We start from the raw sequence: 23,065 nt of genomic DNA, 5'->3' as shown, positions 1-23,065 counted from the left end.
CATGTATTATTTTCTTCCCGGACATTGAATACATAGGACTTAATTTTTTCAAACTGTATTATTTTACAAAGAGATTAGGGTTGTTGTTATTGTTTCAGTATCAAGAGAGGAGGTCTCACTGTGTTGTCCAGGATGGCCCCAAACCCCTGATGTCAAGGAGTCCTCCTGCCACTGTACCTGCTAAAATGAATGTTCTTTGAACCCACCAGAATTAGTGTAGGAGGCCATGGTGACTGGGGTAGAGTTTAGTGTCTTGTATGTAGACCATGTAGTGATAAGTTACTGGAGGGTTTTGGAAGAGGTAGGGAAAGAATGCCATGATCCAGCCTTCTTAAAACAATCTTTACTATCAATTAGAAGTTAATTTCTTGTAGGAGATCAGAGGAAATATCCATTTTCACAGAATTTTAGTGTAAAATATGAAGCACATTGAAAAGACTACCAAAATAAAGGGTTTTTTCCCCTCAATAACATTAAATAGCATTATGGTGTTTTAAATCTTCTAGTAGCTTTTATTATTTTTTTGGTACTGGGGGTTGAACCCAAAGACATTCTACCCCAGAGCTATATCATCAGCCCTATTTTATCTTTTTTTTTTTTTTTTTTTACTTTGAAATTGGGTCTCATTAAGTTGCTGAGAGTTTTGCCAAGTTTCTGAGGCTAGCCTCAAAAACCTGTGATCCTCCTGTCTCAGCCTCCTAAGTACTGGGATTACAGGCATGTGGCACCATGCCCAGCTCTTAGTAGCTTCTGAATAGGCAAAAAGACCACATGAAAAGATCCTAGAGATTCAGAATGTGCCTATTATGTTTTAGCATCTCTCAGTCTTCGTTTCTCATTTGTAAATATCTATTTTGAAAATTGCCTTTGGTTTTATTTTTCAGCGTCAGCCTTAATTCTAAAAATTCTTAGTGTAGCTTGAGAAAATAGTGAAAAAAGTTACTTGAAAAGCAATACAAAGGATTTCTGTAGTATGGAATTAAGATCTCTTCTATTAGAAAAAATAGGTATTGGTATATTTTTTATTCAGACCTTTTCTTTCAGTGCATTGTAATTCTGTCTGATTTGGGTTTCGATATTATGAAAATAGGGTCTAGTTAGTAACTGGCATAGTAGGAGGCTGGTATTGATTGTTACACCAGTATTGTGCTTAGTATCTTTTCTGAATTGTTCCTGATTAATTGCCATTCTTTTTCGGCCTTATTTTTGTTTGTTTGTTGGCAATACTGGAAGTTGGACCTAGGATCTCTCTACCAATGAGCAACCTCCCCATTCCATTTTTAAAATTTAAATTTTAAAATTTAAAATGTTTTTATTTTGAGATAGGGTCTTGTTAAGTTTTCAGTGATGGTCTTTAACTTGTGATCCTCCTGCCTCAGCCTCCGCAGTAGCTAGAAATTATAGGTGTGTGCCAACCATGGCCAGCTCTTTTTTGCGGAGGGGTTGAATCAAGGAGCATTATACACAGCTTTGACACCCTCAGCCCTTTCTAAAATTTTTATACTTATTTATTTTGAAATAGAAACAGGGCCTAAGTTGCTGAGGCTAGCCTCAAACCAGTGATCCTCCTGACTTAGCTTCCCAATTACAGGCATGTGCCACCACACCTGGCTTCTCCTTTTCAAGATTTCTAATCAGGCCTGGGGATGTAGTACAGGAGCATAGCTTGTGCTTTGCATGCACAAGGTCCTGGGTTCAGTCCCCAGCAACACTCCCCCACCACCACCTTTTTTTTTTTTTTCTTTTTTCGGTTTGCTTCATTTATCCTGCTTTCTCAGATAAGAGTTTTCTACTCAAGTTGGGTGCTTTTAAGTGTTCACTTTCCTTGAGTGTTACTAATTCATGGTGTGTGGTCTCTTGAAACATAGGAAAGTTACATTAGTCTTGGGTAGAGGATCCTCATTCCTGGATGACACAGCCTTATTCCAATGGAGAAGTAGAGTATGGAGGTAGTCTTAAAGGTGTTTTCCACAGCAACTCTGATTGTTAATATGCCTATAGTCCCAGAATTTAGGGAAACCCTGTTTCAAAATAAAAAATAAAATAGAACTAGGGAGTTTAGCTCAGCGGCAGAATGCCCCTGGCTCCAATCCTTAGTACCCAAATAAAATAACCCTGATTTTTGCCCCCAAGGCCTATAGCTATATAAGGGATTCTCAACTGTGGGTGTTTCTCTGTCAGTTTTAGCTTATTTTCTTAGCCCTAAAGCATACATAACTTTGAAATATGTTTCAAGACTGCTATTTAACTTACGTTCCAAAGCTTTGGAAGATGATTAAGTATTATAAATGGAATATTTCACATTCATCTGTTAATTTGTGCATTTCTTATTTCTTTCATTCTCAACTCAGTTTTAAAATAGACTTTTTGGGCCGGGCATGGTGGCGCACGCTTGTAATCCCAGCATTTAGGAGGCTGAGGCGGGAGGATTGCGGTTCGTGGACAGCCTCAGCTACTTAGCGAGGCCCTTTGCAACTCAGTGAGACCCTGTTTCAAAATAAAGAATTTAAAATAGGGCAGGGGGTGTAGCTCGAAGGTCAAATGCCTCTGGGTTCCATCCCCAGACCCGCAAAAAAATAAAATAGACATTTCTTGTTGACAAAAGCTGGCTTAAACTGTAATACTCTGAATCTAGATACTTAATACTGAAGAAGGAAAACAAAAAATAAATGGAGGAAGAAGGGGAAGCAGGAAAGAAAGTCTGAATGCTTTTGATATGAAAAATGTATAAATTTTTTGACTCAACACCCCACTATTAAGACTCAATTACATGGAAATATTTGTAGAAAGCAAATTGCACTTAACAGCTATTCTTTCCTCCCATTATCAGTTATCTAATCAACGGTCTAAGTCTATTTACTAATGTTGATTAATGTGAGGCAATTGTTTTTTCTCATTTCAGAATTCTCTTGACAGAGCCCAAGCAGCCAAGAACAAAGGCAATAAATATTTTAAAGCAGGAAAATATGAACAAGCTATTCAGTGCTATACAGAGGCTATTAGTTTGTGCCCTACAGAGAAGAATGTCGACCTTTCCACATTTTATCAAAACAGAGCTGCTGCCTTTGAACAATTGGTATGTACTCTCCTATGAGGTTTTCTCTGTTCCTTTTGTTTCTCTTTATTTGCTTAAGGTTTTAGTTAGTGCTGCTCAAAGCTAATACAGTTTTTGAAGTTTTGAAACAGGATTTTTGTTTTGTTTTTATTTTCTTTAATTTTAAAACTTTAAGAACACACTTTAGTTTTGCTGGCTATACATACACATTTTATAATGTTAGTATAGAAAATTGACGTTTTCTAGACATGCTGTCCATCTCAATAGTTTGACACTATTTAAATTTTTGTTTCTGTAGCTGAAATATTTATGTTCAGGGGGGCCAAAACATACTATTTGTGTTATATGTTTTCAGTTGCTTCTGTGTCTTATACAGCTTATCAGCATCTGCATGTCTGTTTTTGTTGTTTGTTTGTTTTGGGGTTTTGTGGGGTTTTTTTTGTTTTGTTTTGTTTTTGGTGGTACTGGGGATAGAATCCAAGGGCCTTCTACCTCTAAGCTATACCTCCAGACCTATTTTCTATATTTTATTTGGAAATGAGGTCTCACTAAGCTGCTGAGGCTGGCTTTGAACCTGGGATACTTCTGTCTCAGCCTCCCAAGTACTGGGATTACAAGGGTGCACCACTATGCCAGGCCTGTTTAATTATTTTTTAAATGCTATGTATTAGAATCATTGTGTGTTTATATAGTGAATTGATACACTAAGCAGTGAAGAGGGTTTTATTAAAAAAGGCAAGTTTATGTAATTCCTGAGGCAAGAGATTTTATGCTTAAAGAGGTATAAAAGTTCCTACAGTATACATAGAGAAAATTGGAAAGATAGAGATCAGGTTAGGAAAAGCCTTATAGGCAATAATAATAAAGAGTTTGGTTTTGATTTGGAGTACAGTGGAAACATTTAAGGGTTGTAAGCAGGGCAGGGGCATCATCTAAGATTGGTCTCAGTAGTCTGTTGAGAATATATTAGAGGCAGAATATATTAGAGAGAATATATTATTATTAGAATATATTGAGAATATATTAGAGAGAATATATTAGAGTGGAGACAGGGAGAGCAAGTCAGGATATTTTAGTAAGTAAGCTAGGTAAGACATGAAATAGAGTTGAAGACCAACAGAACTTGCTATTGCAATGAATATGAAGGTGAAGAAAACCAAAGATTTTTAATACTAGTGGGTAGAGAGGAATGAGACAGCTAAGTAGATAATTAAGAAATAGCTGTTTTAGGAGAGTGGTCTGGGCTAGACATAAATTTGAGAATCTTCTACTTTTGGGTGGTATAGTCAGATATAGATATAATCACCTGGGGAGAGAGAAAAGATGAGACCTTGAGGATTCCAACTTGTAGAGATCAGGTAGAGGAAACAAAGGAAATTGAGAAGGAATAGCCCATAAGGTAGGTGGAAATTAGTTAAGTGACAATTTTGGAGGATTGGTAATAAAAAGGAACCAAGAATTGGTGTGGTAGCTGTAGGAAGTTATAGACTCAAAAGAGGGCTTTAAAAGATAAAATATACTAGAGCAAGTGTTTTTATATTCATGGGAATGGTTGAGAAGAGAAGCAGATTGCTGCAGAGAAGGGATAGCTGAAAGTGATGTCCTTGATCCACATCACCAGTGGAGGGTTTGCCCTTGATGAAGATGGGTGCTTCCTCAGTTTTAACAGGAGCAAGAAGAGAGTGGTATGAGCACAAAGCTTACAGGTAGGTTTGTAGACTTAGAGATAGAAAGATGGCCCAAGTATGTCCTTTGCCTGTTTTAAAAATTGCTTGTTTTTATTACAGACATTATATGAACTTTAGTAGTATGTTATTGATATTAACTTTATATTGGTAATACATTTCCTGTTGTGGAACTCTAATATTCTGTTAAGTTTGGGAAATTGATATATGTTGAATATTGCTTTATCAGTATGATTTTTTCAATACTTTCAATTACAGCAAAAATGGAAAGAGGTGGCACAAGATTGTACAAAGGCTGTTGAACTTAACCCCAAATATGTGAAAGCTCTCTTTAGACGTGCAAAAGCCCATGAGAAGCTAGACAATAAGAAGGAATGTTTAGAAGGTGAGGGTATATTTGCATTTGAATATGAAAATTAGTAAAGACTTTGTAGTCATTGGTAAATTTATGTGAAACTCTACCTTATGAGTACAGAAATCAGGTGTCTTTAAAAGTTCCACTCTTTACAAATGAGGTTTTGTTTTCTTATTTAAATTGAAGTTGCTGGTAATTAAGTATTGTCTTTGTTCCCAACTATAGAATTATATGATAATAACATTTGGGATTTATGTACCACATATTTTAAGCTTAAGTATTAGTATAATTCCATGAATAAGGAAATTAGAAAAGAGGTTTTAGCAAGTGATAATGTTCATAAAAGTCTACATATTTTAGTTAATGTCCTATGAAAATATGAAATAACCTTGAGGTAAATCATTAAAGAAAACATTTTGCTCTTCAAATTTTCAAATATTTTACTCTGACTTGCAAATTATATAAGTGGTACAAAACATGAATTTATTATACTCAGTAAGTCCTGTGAATGCTTTGCATCCTTGAATTGGTTATGTCTGCTTCTAAAACTGAAATAATAGCATAGAGAACACTGGCCTTTTAAAGTGCATTTTTCTAGGTGGCATGAAGCTAAACCACAGTGTGATTTCTACAGTCTAAAAGTGCTTTCCACTGCATATTTAATCTGCTTTTAAAGCGTCAATAAGATCTAGCTATAATTATAGCTTTTAAAATAACTTTCCCCCTGTGCTAGGGATTGAACCCAGGGTCTCACAAATAATAAGCATGCCCTCTACCACTAAGCTACTCCTCTAGCCCAAACGTTTTTAAAAGGAAAATGTCTATAGTTTTTGTTGTTGTTTTGTTTTCAACCTGGATTATCAAATGAGAATGATTTGGAGAATATTTCAGAAAATTTAAAGTTTTGTGAGATTTGGTAGTGGATGGAAGGAATGTTGCTTTAGAAAAGGGAATCCTAAATTTTGAACCAGACCTTCAAGATACTAACAAATAGTAATTGGCAGAGGGAAATTGATTGAAGTTTTAGATACAAGAAATAAGATGAGAAAAAGACTTGACATTGGCACTAGCACACAGTTATCAAGGGAGTATACTAGGTTGGCTTGTTTGGAGAAGCAAGGATATGGAATTGTGAGAGAACTGAGGCTAGAGAGAGGTGACAGCCATTGTTTGAGTACTTTGAATGAAAAGTTGAGAGGCTAAGGAACCACTGATCTTTTAAATTGGAATAATTTCATACTTATTCTTATTTTTCCATCACTTCTAGATGTCACTGCTGTGTGTATATTAGAAGGGTTCCAAAACCAGCAAAGCATGCTATTAGCTGATAAAGTTCTTAAACTTCTTGGAAAAGAGAAAGCCAAAGAAAAATACAAGGTAAATTAATCTGAGTTGGGTAACAAAGGGAACATAAATATATATATTGTGGAGGATAATCTCTAATATATTCTATTTGAACTTAAATATAGTGGTTGTAGTAACAACTGAAATTAAAACTGGATTATACTTCTTTTTCCTGTAATCCTGGACTTTGTGGCATATCCTTTTTCAAGAAGAATGTAGGCTATGTCTGGTACCATACGTAGTAAATACTGGAATTCATCAGTGTTAGGGGTTGCCACATTATAGCCTATGAGCCAAATCCAGTCTGCTTTCCATTTTTGTAAATGATACTCAGCCATTCATATATTGTTTTGGCTGCTTTGGAGCTATACAACAGAGTTAGGTGGTGGTGTGGCATACAGAAACTATGTCCTGCGGAGCCTCTACCATTTACTACCTGTTCACACATGGGCTTTCATCTGAAAGTGGTAAGTGGTACAGCACTTGCCGAGCATGCATAAGGCCCTGGGTTTTATCCATAGCACTGCAAAACTGAACAAATTAAAACCTGCTTCAACAGCTGAGGCTGGCAGCTTTACCATTCCTGTTCACTGCCTTTTGTCCTATGGCTTAGAGCTTAATATTCTTCACTTATTTGAAAATGGGAATTCAGTTTTACAAGTTTATTCTTACCGTTCTAGAATGTATCTGTTTCTGTGACTAGTGTTTTCTTATTTTGATAAATTTAAACACGGTTAAATTTCAGAATCGTGAACCTCTGATGCCATCTCCACAGTTTATCAAATCTTACTTTAGTTCTTTTACGGATGATATCATTTCTCAGCCCATGCTTAAAGGAGAGAAATCTGATGAAGATAAAGACAAGGAAGGGGAAGCTTTAGAAGTAAAAGAAAAGTAAGTATGTCAAGCATGCTATTTGCTAAATGGTGTTTATAGTACCATGAATTTTCCCTGGAGCCCAAGTGGGTGCAAAGTCACTTCAAAAAAAAAAAGAGAGAGAGAGAGAGAGAAGAAAAATGTTTATCTACAAATATAGTACAAATTATATGATGTTAGCATTATTATAATAATATTTTAAAGCATGTGTCTGTTACTTCTCTGATGACTCAAGTTTTTATTGCCAAGAGTCTATTCTGCCTTTAGAGTCCTTTGTTACATTCTCAAAAGGATTCCCATTGAGTCAAATTGTTGATACCTTTTTAAATTATTTTTTTCCTGATAATACTGGGGATTGAACCCAGGGGCCTATTCTGCCTCTGAGCTATACCATCAACCCTTTTCTATTTTTTATTTTGTAATAAGGTCTGGATTGTTGTGCATTTCAGAAAGGTGTTGAGGCTGGTCCTGAACCTGCAATATTCCTGTCTCAGCTTCTCAAGTACTGGAATTACAGGCATGTGCCATCATGCCCAGCTTTTCATTATATTTAAATAGAGGCACTAACTTGAAAATTATTTAGTTCAACATCCCAGTGTTCGTGCAGGAAATTTTAAAATTTTTAAGCTGCAAGATGCTTAGGAGTGCCTATAAAGTAAATTTCATCAAGGTTGTTTTTTGTTGTTGTTTTTTGCTACATTTCTGGACTTTTTTTTTTTTTTTTTTTTTTTTTGCAATACTGGCGATGTAATCCAGGGGCATTCTACCTCAGACCTATATCCCCAGCCCTGTTTGAAATGGGGTCTCACTGAGTTGCAAAGGGCCTCTCTTCATGAGGCCCTTTGTCTCAGCCACCCGAATGCTGGGATTATAAGTGTGTGCCATCATGCCCAGCCTTATTTGGACTTTTTATGTTTGATCTATAGAGCAGTGAAACCAAAACACAGGATGTTCCTCTTATAGCTGGATATCCAGCCATATAATTTAATATATGCTATCTGGTATGCTTACTATTCATATTTATCAGTGCTTGTGTTTGGCAGTCAAAGCTAGCTCTCCTCTCTAAGAGCAAGTACAGTATAATTACCAACATGACATTTTTTAGTGTGTTGGGTTTCTTCTAGTTGTAAGAATAGCTGGGTTCTGCATCTGAAGCCTATTGGAGGGTTTGGAAATGGTTGCTTTTGCTCTATCTCCCACTTTTTATACCATTGTTGGCTGATTAATGTGCTAAGGGGAAAATGGGATGATCATTTAACTCAGGTGTGACAAATGTGGCAGGTTCTAGTATTTGGTCCTTCTAGTAAATAATGTCCTATGTTTGTTTTCATCTTCAGTTCTGGGTATTTAAAAGCCAAACAGTACATGGAAGAAGAAAACTATGATAAAATCATAAGTGAATGCTCTAAAGAAATAGATGCTCAAGGCAAATACATGGCAGAAGCATTATTATTGCGAGCTACTTTTTACCTGCTTATTGGCAATGCCAATGCGGCCAAACCTGATTTAGATAAGGTCATCAGTTTGAAAGAAGCCAATGTGAAGGTACATTTTGAAATTTTGTGCATGTTTTAAACTTAGTAAATAGAAATGATGCTTTTATAAATATTTAATAAGAATAAACACACTTAAGGTGAGAATGGTGCACTTGTAATCCTGATGCTTTGGGAGACAGACAGGAGAATTGCAGGTTCAAAGCCAGTCTCAGCAACTTAGTGGGGCTGTCAGTAACTTAGCAGTTTGTTTCCAAATAAGAAATAAAAAGGCGAAATAAAAAAAGGCTAGAGGTCTAGCTCAGGGGTAGAATACCCCTGGGTTTGATCTCTAGCACCACATATTAAAAAAGAAAATTACTAATATATTTGAGAAGATTTTGTTATATGAAAAGGGCAGGTTCTAAAATTATATGAACATACTGAAAGTTTTTGCAGTTGTGTAGTTTGAACAGCTTTTTATTTTCCAGTTGCTCTAATTACATACTGGTTTGTAATTTTCATAATTAAGATTTAAGGGGGCTTCTATCAAATTATGTGATTCTTCTATTCAGTGCAGCAAGCAGAACTTAGCTACCAATTAACTCTATTCCTTGTTCATTTATAACTAAGTCTGTATCCTATTCTAATTGAGTGGAGTTAACTCTTTAGCTTTTTTACTTTCAAGTGAACTATTCATATGTTTGGGGGAATATGAAAGTTATTTTTAAGGTCTAAATATGTCTTAAAAGTTTCTTTCAAAATTAGATTCTCAAATTGAAGATAACCTCATAATATTACTTTTAATCTTTTTTTCTTGCTGATTTTCCTGGGGACTACAAATATTTATATTGTCGTGTGTTTTTGTATAATGTGAGGGCTGTTCTTGTTTTATATATTTGTATAGTATTGACATGTGTATGTATTATTGCTTTGAACTAAGTTTTGAAGATGAAACCTGTTTCCATGGTCATAACTTTTAGGTAACAGCAAGGTAGTGATGATCTATACTGGATGCCACATATAGAATTAACCCCAAAAGAATTAGAACCCTAAAAATATAAGAGCTAAACATATAAAACTCCTACATGAAAACAGAAGAGTAAATGTTTATTAGCAAGATAGATTGGATTTTATCAGGTAAAATAAAAAACTTTTGTCCTTGAAAGGACACCATCAAGAAAGAAAATAGGCCAGGCGTGGTAGCGCATGCTTGTAATCCTCGCGCTTGGGAGGCAGAGACAGGAGGATAGCGCAGGTTCGAAGCCTGCTGTGCTGGCTTAAGAGACCCTGTTTCCAAATAAAAACGTATAAAAATAGGTCTGGGAGTGTAGCCCGGAGGTAGAAAGGTTTCCAGGAACCCCAGGTACCACCAAAATAAAAAAAAAAAAAATTTTTTTAAATGGGATGGGGCGGGATTTGGGTAAATGCTAATTGGGTGATGAGTGCATGTGTGCCTCTACCGTCTTGTACTCCATTAAGATGTATGACTACAATGCACCAATAAAAAAAATTTAAGTAAAATAAGGGGAATAATCACAAATAATTTATCTGATAAGGGACTTGTAACCCATTATAAAGGACTATCAGAACTCAATAGTAAAGAGGCAACCTATTTTAAAAATGAGTAAAGGCAAAAGATCTGCATAGACATTTCTCCAAAATAGATAACAGATCAGTCATGACATGAAAAGATGTTCAGCATAATAAGCCATTGGGGAAATTTAATCAAAACCACAGTGAGAGCTGGGTACAGTGTTACACACCTGTAATTTCTGGCCGAGGCAGGAAGCACACAAGTTTGAGGCCAGTTTGGGCAACTCAGCAAAACCCTGACTGAAAATACAAAAAGGGCTTGGAATGTCACTCATCAGTAGAGCATGTGCTAGTATGTGTGAGGCTCTGAGTTCAATCCCCAGTGCCAAATGTGCAAAGAAAAACCCAAAATGAAGTATCACTTTATACCTACTTGGATGGCTGTATAATAATAAAAACGCAGTAGGATGCATTAAAAAAGATAAGGTGTGGAGAAATTGGAACCCTTCTGCATTGCTGGTAGGAATAGAAAATAAATAATAAATCCTCTTTGGAAATTAGTTTGACATACTTCAAAAAGTTAAATGTATAGTTACCATATAACTGAACAATTGCACTACTTGTTATATACCCAAGAGAATTGACAACTATTTTAACACAAAAATTTACACATGACTATACATACAGTGTTATTCATGGTAGCCAAAATGTAGAAGCAACCCAAATGTCCATCAGGTAACCATAAATGAATAAATAAAATGTGGGATATCTGTGCAGTGGAGTACTATTCTACCATAAAGAATGAAGTAATATATTGTTACAACATAGATGAACCTTGAAAGCATTTGCTAAATGGAAAAAGCTAGACAAAAAGGCTTATATTAATATACGAAGCATCCAGAATATACAGATCCATACAAAAGGAAAGGAATTGGGTAGTTTCCAGGGGATAGGAAGTTAGAATGGAGAGTGATAATTAATATGTATTAATTATCTTGGTGTGATGAAAATGTCCTGGAGCTGGTAGTGATAAATGCACAATTTAGTGAATGTACTAAAAACTGTTGGTGTGTACAATTTTAAAGGGAGAGCTTAATAAACTGAGAAACAAGTACTGACGAACCATGTCTCGATATGCAGCTTCAAGCAAATGCTCTCATCAAAAGAGGCAGCATGTACATGCAGCAGCAGCAGCCTTTACTGTCGACCCAGGACTTCAACACTGCAGCTGACATTGACCCGCAGAACGCCGACGTCTACCATCACCGTGGACAGGTGGGCTGCTTTCCCACCCAGAGCTGCCGCCCGTGCATTGAACCATTTGGTAGTCATGTTTGAGTTGTTTTCTTACATCCTTACGACCACTGTGAACAAAGTATTCTAATAGTTTGTGATTTGGATTAGCCTTTATTTAGTTCCAGTTTGCCATGTATCTTCAGAATTTTAGGTATTTACTTATGAAAATTGAGAAAAGGAAGGCAAAAACTACTTGTTAGCTATGCATGATGGTACACATCTGTAATTGCAGTACTTAGGAGGGCTGGAATAGGAGAATCATAAGTTCAAGGACAGCCTCAGCAACCCAGTGAAACTCTCAGTAACCTAGCGAGACCTTGTTTCAAAACCAAAAATAAAATGGTGTTGGGGGTGTAGCTCAGAGGGAGAGCACCCTTGGGTCCAATCTCCAGTGTAAGAGAAAAGAAATGTTGGTTTGCCGGTTCGGTTAGTTTTACAGATGTTCCTGGTTCATAGGTTTTCAATGAGTAAATATTAACACTGAGTTAAGCATGTTGAGTTAATGCTAGAATTAAGGGGATCATGTTTGTGGACTTCTAACTCTAAGGAAATATTAGCCTGGACTTAAAATAGTATCTGCCCAAAATCTCCTGAATAGAGTTTTATAACAGCCATATTAGCTTTTCAGTAAAAATACACAATGAAAAAAACAGTTCTCAATTACAGCATCATATAGGAAAGACATGACTTAACCTGCTTAACTGAGATAATGGCTAGAAACACGTTTTAACCTCATGTTTCTGTCTGAAGGGTATTAAGAGTTCATTTCTGCTGGGCATGGTGGCAAACGCTTGTGATCCCAGCATTTGGGAGGCTGAGACAGGAGGAAACAGGTTTGGGGACAGCCTCACTTACTACTTAGTGAGGCCCTTTGCAACTCAATAAGACTTTGTTTCAAAATAATAAATAAAAGGGCTGGGGGTGTCGCTCAGAGGTAGAATGACCCTGGGTAACTTAATTTCTTAAGGTTTTTGACATTTTAAACTTTATTGGTCATATCTTAAAATTAATCTAAAAAGTATCTGATGTCTAACCTGCTTTGAAGGTAAGGTCTAACCTGCTTTGAAGGTAAGAAGTACAGAGATGTTAATTTTATCTCATTTTTTTCACGAAGGTGTTTCCTGTCTAACAGTGATCAAAGCTGGGCAGGGTGGGGCATGCTTATTATCTCAGCTACTCAAGGGGGCTGAGGCAGAAGGATCACAAGTTCAAGGCCAGCCTTGACAACTTGTCTCAAAATAAAAAGGGATAGAGATGTAGTTCAGTGGCAGAGCACTTGCCTATCAAGTACGAGGGCCTGTGTACTGAAGAAAAAAAATATTGATCATAATTGCAGTGCTAAAAAGGTGAGTTTATTGTCCCTTTTGTTTTTCTTTCTTTCTTATTTTGGTGCTGGGGATTGAACCCAGGAGCCTTCTAACTGAGCTACATCCTTGACTCTGTTGTATTTTTTTGTTTGGGAACAGGGTCTTGCTGAGTTGCTGAGGCTACTTTCAAACCTGCAATCCTCCTGCCTCAGCCTTCCAAGTACAGAAAGTACAGGTGTGTGCCACCACAACCGGCCTATCATCCTTTAAAAAAATTTTTTTGGCTTAGTGAGGCCCTCCGCCACTTAGTGAGACCCTGTTTCAAAAGAAAGAATAAAAAATAGGGCTGAAGGTAGAGCTCTGAGGTAAATGCTCCACCCCCAGATTCAATCCCTAGTTCTGTTTAAAAAAATTTTTTTTTTGGACACTAATTTTAAGGATATTTCCTTTAAGCCAGACATGGTGACACATGCTTAAAATCCAAGTCCTTAGGAGGCTGAGACAGGTTCACAGGTTGAAAGTCAGCCTTGGCAACCTAGAGAGTCTTTCAGCAACCTAGTGAGACCCTGTTTCCAAATAAGTAAAATCAGGCTGGGAGTGTAGTTGGGTTTTTTTTTTTATTTTATTGTTTTTATTTTTTATATTATTTATTTATTTTTGCAGTACTGGAGGTGGAACCCAAGGGCATTCTACCTCCGAGCGACATCCCCAGTCCTAGTTTTTATTCTTTATTGTAAAACAGGGTCTCACTGAGTTGCAGAGGGCCTCACTAAATATCTGAGGTTGGCTTCAAACCTGCGCAGTCCTCCTGTTTCAGCCTCCCAAATGCTGGGATTACAAATGGGCGCCACCAAGCCCGGCTGGGGGTGTAGTTTGGAAGTAGAATGGCCTCTGGGTTCAATTCCCAGGATCAAAAAAATAATATGTCCTTTAAAACTAGATTTTTTAGTTCCCTGTTTCTACAAAGTAATTCTGTAGTAAATAATTACTACATGCTAAACATGAATAACAGAGAAAAGAGATAGTGCATATTGACTAGTAAAATGCATTTACTTGTTTTTTTTTCCTTAGCTAAAAATATTGCTTGATCAAGTTGAAGAAGCAGTGGCAGATTTTGATGAATGTATTAGATTAAGGCCAGAGTCTGCTTTGGCACAAGCTCAGAAATGTTTTGCATTGGTAGGTATCACTTTGTTTTATAATTCCTAAGCCTATTTATTTCCAAAGTCAACAAAAATGAGTATCTCATTCTCTTACAGAATCTTCCATTTTTTCCCCCCCAAAGGATGACTATAAGGGGAAAAGATATTAGCATATATGTTAAGTGACATAGAGCTTCTGCATTTCTTTGGACATTTATTTGAATTCATCTTCATAAATACATGTCTCCAAGTTTATGCTTCTTTAAGTGGAACTGTTCTTTCTGCTTCTCTACAACAAACCAGTACAAAAAACAAAAGCATTTTGAGGAAATAGTTTGTAATCATGATAGCGAGTAGCCTCTCTCATCTCGCCTTTATAAAGCTGTTTCTTTCAGAAACACAAAGGTGAAAAAAGTTCATTTCTAGTAAAAAAAAAAAAAAATAGTTCTAGTTATTCTATAGCCAGAGTACTAAAATATTTTTTCTTTAAAAGAAAGAAATAGCATCCACAGTCATAAATATACTTGGGTTAAAAAGAATGATAAAATTCATTAGATTAAAAATTCTCCTGTTTATGTGTCAGGTTAACTTCTTAAGAATTAGTATGCCTTCTTCTGAATTATTGAATATCTTGAAATTGTATACTGACCATGAAGCCCTACTTTACATAGTCTTTGGATACCTGCTGCTCAGATACTTCCTTAGAACTCTTTTGATTCAGCAAATTTTGATGGCAAATTACCTGCTTTTCTAGAAAACTTTACATATAATCTTGTGTGTTTTATGTTAATATTCCAGAAGTTTTTGAGTTCTTGATTTGACAGGCCTCTTTTGATTTTTTTTTTTTTTAACAGTATCGCCAGGCATATACAGGAAACAATTCTTCACAAATCCAGGCAGCTATGAAAGGCTTCGAAGAGGTCATAAAAAAATTTCCAAGGTGTGCTGAAGGATATGCACTATATGCCCAGGTAAATGTGATCTTTTTTTTTTTTTTAAATTTAGTACTGGGGAGTGAACCCAGGGGAATTCTACCTTAGAGCCTCGCTACTTGCTGAGGCTGTCCTTGAACCTGTAATCAATCCTTCTTTGTAAGCCTCTTTGTAAGTAAAAGTACTGAGATTACAGACATGCACTACCACACCCAGCCAAAAAAAATTTTTTTTAAGAGCTGTATTCATACACTGAATCCCATCTTGGAAATCAGAAAACAGGGCTAACTTGGTTGAACCTTCTTGGGAAGCAGGTGACTTTGTTTCAACTTAGACTCACCAGGAGGTGTTGGAGTTTTTTCCCCCCACAAACATCACATAAGTAGAAAATATTTCAAAATGACTCCCTGGTGTAGACTCTTCTCCCTAAACCATTCTATTTAATATTTAATTGTACTTGTTGTATTTAATTTTATTCATGCTATCCTTAGGTATATTATAAGAAAAATTATTCAAGGACTTTGAGGGTTTATCGAAGGAGGGACTGTGAAAAGATTGATTTGTATTGGATCTACTCTTTATTTTTTATTTTATGTGTGTGTGTGGGAGTACTGGGGGTGGAACCCAGGGGCTTTTCTACCTCTGGGCTATAATCTATTTTTTTGTGTGTGTGTGTGGTACTGGGGGTGGAACCCAGAGTCTTTCTACCTCTGGGCTATACTCCCAGGCCTTATTTTATTTTTGAAACAGGGTCTCACTAAGTTGCTGAGAGCCTCACTAACTAGCTGAGGCTGGCTTCGAACCTGCACGATCCTCCTGTCTCAACCTCCCAAGCACGGGGATTACAAGCGTGTGCCACCACGCCCAGCTCCCAGATCTATTTTATACTTTATTTGGAAACAGGGTCTCACTAAGTTGCTGAGAGCCTCACTAAGTACCTGAGGCTGGCTTTGAACCTGTGTGACCCTCCTGTCTCAGCCTCCCAAGTGCTGGGATTACAAGCATGCGCCACCACGCCGGGCTGTGGATCTACTCTTTAAAATAGGTCCTGCACATCACAATGTTATTAGGATTGAAATTCTGAGGTGTGAAATGTAACATTTTTCACCTCAATTCTTGGTTCTTTACAATTCCTGGAATAAAATATAAATCATTGGTTGCTGACCAAATGCTCTTCCACTAAGTATACAATTATATATTACATATAATTTTGAAGAATGTGTCTAACTTAAAATTAATTACATGCACAGTTTCATCGGATGACATATGTATTGAATAGGTAGGTACACTTTAGGTTATGCCCAAATAACAATTCAGAAAGTGACACTACTGCCGGGCGGGCGCATGCTTGTAATCCCCACGCTTGGGAGGCGGAGACAGGAGGATCGCGCAGGTTCGAAGCCAGCCGCGCGCTGGCTTAGGAGACCCTGTTTCCAAAATGAAAATGTAAAAATAGGTCTGGGAGTGTAGCCCCGAGGTAGAAGGGCTTCCAGGAACCCCAGTACCACCAAAAAAAAAGAAAGTGACACTACTATCCTCATGGAATTCAGAAGGCTTTTTGCTTTTGTTTTGTTTGTACTGGGGATTGAACCCAGGGGCATTCTACCTCCAAGCTACATCCCCAGCCCCCTTTTGTTGTTGCTGTGTGTTTGGAAACAGCGTCTTCCTAAGTTGCTGAGAATGTGCTAGGTTGCTGAGAGGCTGTCCTCAAACCTGCAGTCTTCTTGACTCAGCCTCCCAAGTACTGGGATTATAGTGATATCATACGTCCAGCTCAGAAGGGCTTTTTTTTGGTATAGGTTTTCATGAGGAGCTAAGAGAGCAAAGGCCACTGAATAGCTATTTGTTTGTTTATTTGTTTGTTTGTTTATTTATTGGTAATAGGGATTGGACCCAGGGGCACTCTACCTGTGGGCTACACCCCCAGCCCTTTATATTGTTTTTATTTTGAAGCAGGGTTTTGCTAAGTTGCTGAGGCTAGCCTCAAACCTACTTTCCTCCTATCTCAACCTCCCAATCACTGCAATTAACAACTATATACCACGACAACCAGTCCACTGAACAGTTTTAAAGAAAACCAGTACTAAGAATAGCTTTTTTAATTGCACATTTTCCTTTCACTGTTCTTCTTTCAAAATTAGATGGACTTAATACAAACTGTCTTCCCATCAGCACTAGATTTTTTACAGTCTCTCTGCACTACAATTTCTAATTTTTGCTTTACTCTAGTTATTTATAACTATATAACATATATATGTTTAAATTTAAGTTCTTTCCATAGCTTTCACATATGATGTTATACATGTGTATATATTTTTCTTTTAACTCTTAAAGCTTGGGTTTATATGCTAACAGCTCTCAATATTGTAGCTTGAACGTGATCTTGTATCCACAAAACCAAGCCTTCTGTTTCAGCCATGAAATTTATCTTTAAAATAACTGATTGTAGCTTTTTTTTTTTTTTTTTTTTTTTGGTGGTGGTGGTACTGGGGTTGGAACACAGGGGCCTTCTACCTCTGGGCTATGCTCCCCAGACATATTTTATATTTTATTTGGAAACAGGGTCTCTTAAGCCAGCTGAGGCTGGCTTTGAACCTGCGTGATCCTCCTGTCTCAGCCTCCCAAGTGCAGGGATAACAAGCGTGCGCCACCAAGCCCAGCCGTAGCTCCTTATTTTTTTATCAGTCATTTTTTAATTACTCTGATGACAGTAAGCCCATTTGTCTTAAGTATCCTTCTAAATGAGTCCTGCCCTTAAATTCCCTTGCGATATATATCTTATAAGTAATGACATGCATATATACTTGTGAGAACATAATATTATAACTCAGTCCGAGCAGGATTTTCTGTGTTCTACAGTTTACCAGATTGTCTGGTTGTTTATAACTACTTGTAAAAAGGACAGTTGAGATTTCATATGTATGTAATTCATATATATAACAATGCCACCTAAAAGTCCCAATAATTTGCCAGGCGTGGTGGTGCATGCTTGTAATCCCTGTGCTTTGGAGGCAGGCAGAGACAGGAGGATGACGTAGGTTCGAAGCCAGCCGTGCTGGTTTAAGAGGCCCTGTTTCCAAATAAAAAGTATATAATAAAAGAAATAAGTCTGGGAGTGTAACCCGGAGGTATAAGGGTTTCCAGGAACCCCAGTAACACACACACAAAAAAAAGTCCCAATAATTTTATAAATTTTAAATCAGTATAAATATCAACAATATGTTTTTTATGTATTTTGGGGGGACTGAACCCAGGGGTGTTCTACCTCTCAACACCTTCAGCCCTATTTAATTGTTAATTTTGAAACAAGGTCTCACTAGGTTGCCAAAAGTCTCATTGCTGAGACTGCCCTTGAACCTGCAGTCCTCCTGTCAGCCTCACAAGTACCAGGATTACGTATGTGCCATCATGCTCAGCTCAGCCATATACTTTTAACTTTTTAGGTTATCAGTTACCTTAACATAATTGAAGTATCTCCCTCATATAGGCATTAACAGATCAACAACAGTTTGGTAAAGCTGATGAAATGTATGATAAATGTATTGATTTGGAACCAGATAATGCCACAACATATGTTCATAAAGGGTATGTATTTTTGTTGTTCTGTTTGTTCCAATAAGATACTAAAGTTCCTTTATAGTTACAGAATGGATTCCTTTTGGCCTTTTAGGAACAAGACTATGGTAGAAAGAGACAGTTGGTTAATTGACCAGTTTCTTAATACTTGTGGGTACTATTTCATTCTTATGTTTCTAGAAATTAGTAAATATACTACTTTCACTCCAGGCTTAGGGTTTTAATTTCAATTTTGAACATCCTGTCAAATGTTACTTTTATCAAAATAGAAAATATGTACATAAAATGTTTTTCCTGTCCTTGTATACTTGAATATAAGAAATTTAACTCAATACAAAGGGATGCAAGATAAATTAATAACAACCTAGACCACAATGAACCCAGGGTATTTGGCATAATAAAAACATGCTCTAGTCCTGAGCTACATTCCAGCCCAGATTTCTTTTAATAATAATTAAGACTATGAAAATAATAGAGGTTGAGAAAAAACAAAGCACAATGCCAATTATGTATTTTTTTAGTTTTTGTTTTTCCTAGCAAGTTAAATTATAAATTTACTGAGGGTAAAAATTGAGTAATATATTTATATTCTGTTGCTACTAGGCCATGGTCACACAGCTGACTACCTTTTTTCATTTGCAGTTTACTTCAACTTCAGTGGAAGCAAGATTTGGATAGAGGCTTGGAACTTATCAGCAAAGCTATTGAAATTGACAATAAATGTGATTTTGCGTATGAAACCATGGGAACTATTGAAGTGCAAAGGTAACTTCTGGAGTCTATGCTTAGGAAGTGTATAGAAACTCTGCAGATTTGTTGTTGCTGTTCTCCTCATTACATATGTCTCAGTTGTCATGCCTTTTAATGTAAATTCTCTTCAAAACTATACATCTTTGGTTAGCCTCGTTTAATTATTCTTCCACATTTAATGTCACACTGGTAAAAAATTGTTAAGCTTATATGCATTAGAAAGTGAAACTAAAACTAGATCTTTTTCTTTTCTTTTTCTTTCTTTTTTTTTGGGGGGGGTGGTACTGGGGTTCCTGGAAGCCCTTCTACCTCCGGGCTACACTCCCAGACCTGTTTTTACATTTTTTTTAATTCGGAAACAGGGTCTCCTAAGCCAGCGCGTGTGGCTGGCTTCAAACCTGCATGATCCTCCCGTCTCCACCTCCCAAGCGCGGGGATTATAAGCCTGCGCCACGACGCCCAGTGAAACTAGATCTTTTTCTAATCTCTGTTGTATGGTCCTTTCTCTTGTTCACTTACATTATTTTTAGTGAAAGGGAAAAAAACACCTGCAGTGTACTTAGTAAGCGGTTCAAAGTAACAAAGATTGGTGGCCAAAGGAGCAGCCAGACAGGTGATTGGGCAAGTTGCAATATCTTCTCTGAGTCCCTGAGTTTTCTTTAAAATTGGGGTTGGATAAAATGATTTTTTGTAATTGATTTTCAGTAATTTCAAAATCACTGCTCCTGCCACTATCACTTGTCAGGAACCAGCACGAGTTCTCTTAATTCCCTATCATCTGCTCTTCCTGTGACCATCTCCCTGTTCTAGAGCAGACATAATATACTTAGGCCGATGAAAACTTGGTTCTTTTGAACCATTCTGTAATGATAGTTGCATTAGAATAGGATACAGTAGTGGTTCTTAATCTTGAGTAAAACTATGGATTCTTTTTAGAATAGCACGCTTATGAAAAACACTTTGCATTTGATTTAAGGAGTTCATAGATCATGGGTTAAAGACCCATGATTGAATCAAAGGTTTTGATGGAATTTTGTTTTTTAGTTGTACTTTAAGAAGTCTGCTATAAGTCTTACATAACAATTAAGTTAATGTGAGTGAATGAATGAAATTCCTGACTAGTATTTAGTCCATCTGCTAGCTGTTGACCTACTATATGAATATAAATGCTTTAAAAAGTTTTAAGATAAGTCTTATCAGATGTATTTTAGTAGGAGGGTAAACATAGTCACCCTAAAGGTGTCTTTCTTCTTATAAACTGGCATATATATAGTAGGGACGTAATAAGTACTTGTTTTAAGATTACATACAACTGGGCGTGGTGGCATATGCCTGTAATCTCAGTATGTAGGAGGCTGAGACAGGAAGATTCCAGATTGACAGATGGCCTCAGCAATTTAATGAGGCTTTCAACAATTTAGCAAGACCCTGTTTCCAAATAAGAAACAAAAATAGGGCTGGGGATAAAACTCCAAAGTAGAATGCCCCTCCAGGTTCAATCCCCAGTACCATAAAAGAATTTAAAAAAGACTAGGGAGCGTGGTGGCGCATGCTTGTAATCCCAGCATTCAGGAGGCTGAGACAGGAGGATCGATCGTGGCTCGAAAACACCCTCAGCTACTTAGTGAGGCCCTGTTTCAAAATAAAGAATATAAAATAGGGCTAGGGCTGTAGCTCAGAGGTCCAGCTCAGAGGTAGAATGCCCCTGAGTTCACTTTCCATCATTACCAAAACAAACATACAACATCCAGGCAAGGTGGTGCATGCTTGGAATCCCAGCATTAGGGAGGCTGAGGCAGGAGGATCACAGTTCACGGCCAGCCTCAGCTACCTAGTACGGCCCTTTGCAACTCAGACCCTGTTTCAAAATACATAAAAGAAACAGGGCTGGGATGCAGCTCGGAGGTAGAATGCCCCTCTGGGTTCCATCCCCAGTACCACCAAAAAAATAAAAGCAAAGATTACATACATATCTGCATATACACATAGCTAACAGTAGTTACCTAAAACAGTTGGTTCTCAGTAACAATAACTGAGTCACATTTAGACTGTAGGAGTAAATGTTTTTGCCCTTGCATATTCATCTGTTTACTCCAAAAGTAATTGTCAGCTGTTGTACTATATTCTGAGAATTGAAAGATGTTCATCAAGGAGCTAGTTAAGATTGTGATGTAAACAAATACATATTCCTCTGACTATGCATAAAATTAGAACTATGAGAATACTGGGGATAAAGCCGCGAATTCCTCCAGGAAGTGAAGGGGAAAATGGTTTTCATGAGGATATGGTATTTTTACTGGGTCTTAAGTGAGGACTTGAACATAATAAAACAATTATGAGTGTGTGGCACACTCACGGGACTGAGATTCTCCTGTTTGACAGCTGTACAAGTACACAGGGTTGGGCAGTGGCAGTAAAAGATGGGGAGGAAAGAGGGTGGGCTTACACAAACCTGGGAAGGAAGACCATTAGTATTATTCAGGGCTGGGCTGTCAAGACTTCTGAAAGAGCCTCCTTTTTTTTTTTTTTTTTTTTTTTTTTTTTGGTGGTTCTGGGGTGGAACCCAGGGGCTTTCTACCTCTGGGCTACACTCCCAGGCCTATTTTATATTTTATTTGGAAACAGGGTCTCACTAAGTTACTGAGAGCCTCACTGATTGGCTGAGGCTGGCTTCGAACCTGCGTAATCCTTCTGTCTCAGCCTCCTCTAAGTGCTGGGATTACAAGTGTGCACCACCGTGCTCGGCAAGAGGCTCATATTTTAGCAGAAGCAAGCAAGCAAGCTTGAGGAACCAAGAAAAATTAAGATTTTTTTTTTCCCCCTAAAGTACTGGGGATGGAACTCAGGGGCATTCTAACTCTGAGCTCCACCCCCAGCCCTATTTTTTATTTTTTATTTTTTTCCCTGTGGTACTGGGGATGGAACCCAAGGGCATTCTACCTCTGAGTACACCCTCAGCCCTATTTTTTATATTATTCTAAATTTTGAAGCCCGGTCTCACTGAGTTGCAAAGGGCCTTACTAAGTAGCTGAGACTGTCCTTGAACTACGATCTTGAGGTCTCAGCCTCCCAAATGCTGGGATTACAAGCACGCATCATCATGCCTGACAAGAATTATGATTTTTAATAACCCATTTAATTCGCTGGTCTCATTTTTCTTCCTATAGACAAAGAATACAAGGTATAATGTAAAGCACATAGTATTTGTAAGAGTAGTTAACATTCGTTGAATGATTTCAGTGTACTTAGAACTATTTATTCTGAAAGAAGCATTTTATTAGAATCATGGTTGAAAGTGATCTATATAGCAACACTTAAAAATTCTTTGATATTATGAAGTGCTTATTTAATCTGAGAACTTTTAAAATGTTTTTCTTTTAGAGGAAACATGGAGAAAGCCATTGACATGTTCAACAAAGCTATTAACCTGGCCAAATCAGAAATGGAAATGGCTCATCTGTATTCACTTTGCGATGCTGCCTATGCCCAGACAGAAGTTGCAAAGAAATATGGCTTAAAACCACCAACATTGTAAAACCAGGGGAAAGGAGACTGACCCTCTTTTTAAAGAAGTTTACCCCCTCTTCAATTGAACCTTAAGGACACTGTCATGAACTGTGTTGAATGGTGGAACTTAGTACTCCCCCTCTGTGGTATTGTCATTCTTTACATCTGTTTCATGTTTAGGTGTTGTGGGCGTGGCTGTTGAAGGATGTTTGCAGTCTTGCAGCTTTTATTC

The 23,065-nt window shown here is 37.3% G+C and overlaps 1 protein-coding gene across 1 annotated transcript in view; it reads left to right on the top strand.

Moving 5' to 3' along the window:
• TOMM70 (translocase of outer mitochondrial membrane 70) overlaps positions 1-22,861 on the top strand; it is a gene marked incomplete at both ends in the record, with an annotated part of 31,479 nt that extends 8,618 nt beyond the window's left edge. The window contains 11 exons of the mRNA XM_080696785.1: positions 2,903-3,076; positions 4,999-5,125; positions 6,363-6,472; positions 7,185-7,333; positions 8,653-8,860; positions 11,464-11,598; positions 13,998-14,105; positions 14,923-15,039; positions 18,488-18,585; positions 19,219-19,341; positions 22,708-22,861. Of these exons, the coding sequence (XP_080552911.1) occupies positions 2,903-3,076; positions 4,999-5,125; positions 6,363-6,472; positions 7,185-7,333; positions 8,653-8,860; positions 11,464-11,598; positions 13,998-14,105; positions 14,923-15,039; positions 18,488-18,585; positions 19,219-19,341; positions 22,708-22,861 (1,503 nt within the window). The remainder of the gene's footprint in view (positions 1-2,902; positions 3,077-4,998; positions 5,126-6,362; positions 6,473-7,184; positions 7,334-8,652; positions 8,861-11,463; positions 11,599-13,997; positions 14,106-14,922; positions 15,040-18,487; positions 18,586-19,218; positions 19,342-22,707) is intronic.
• Between the last annotated feature and the right edge of the window lie 204 nt (positions 22,862-23,065).

This window comes from Muscardinus avellanarius (assembly GCF_963383645.1).
Source record: "Muscardinus avellanarius genome assembly, chromosome: 5".
In the NCBI taxonomy this organism is placed as follows: Eukaryota; Metazoa; Chordata; class Mammalia; order Rodentia; family Gliridae; genus Muscardinus; species Muscardinus avellanarius.
The sequence above is the reverse complement of the archived record's forward strand: the minus strand, read 5'-3'. Positions and strand labels throughout refer to the sequence as shown.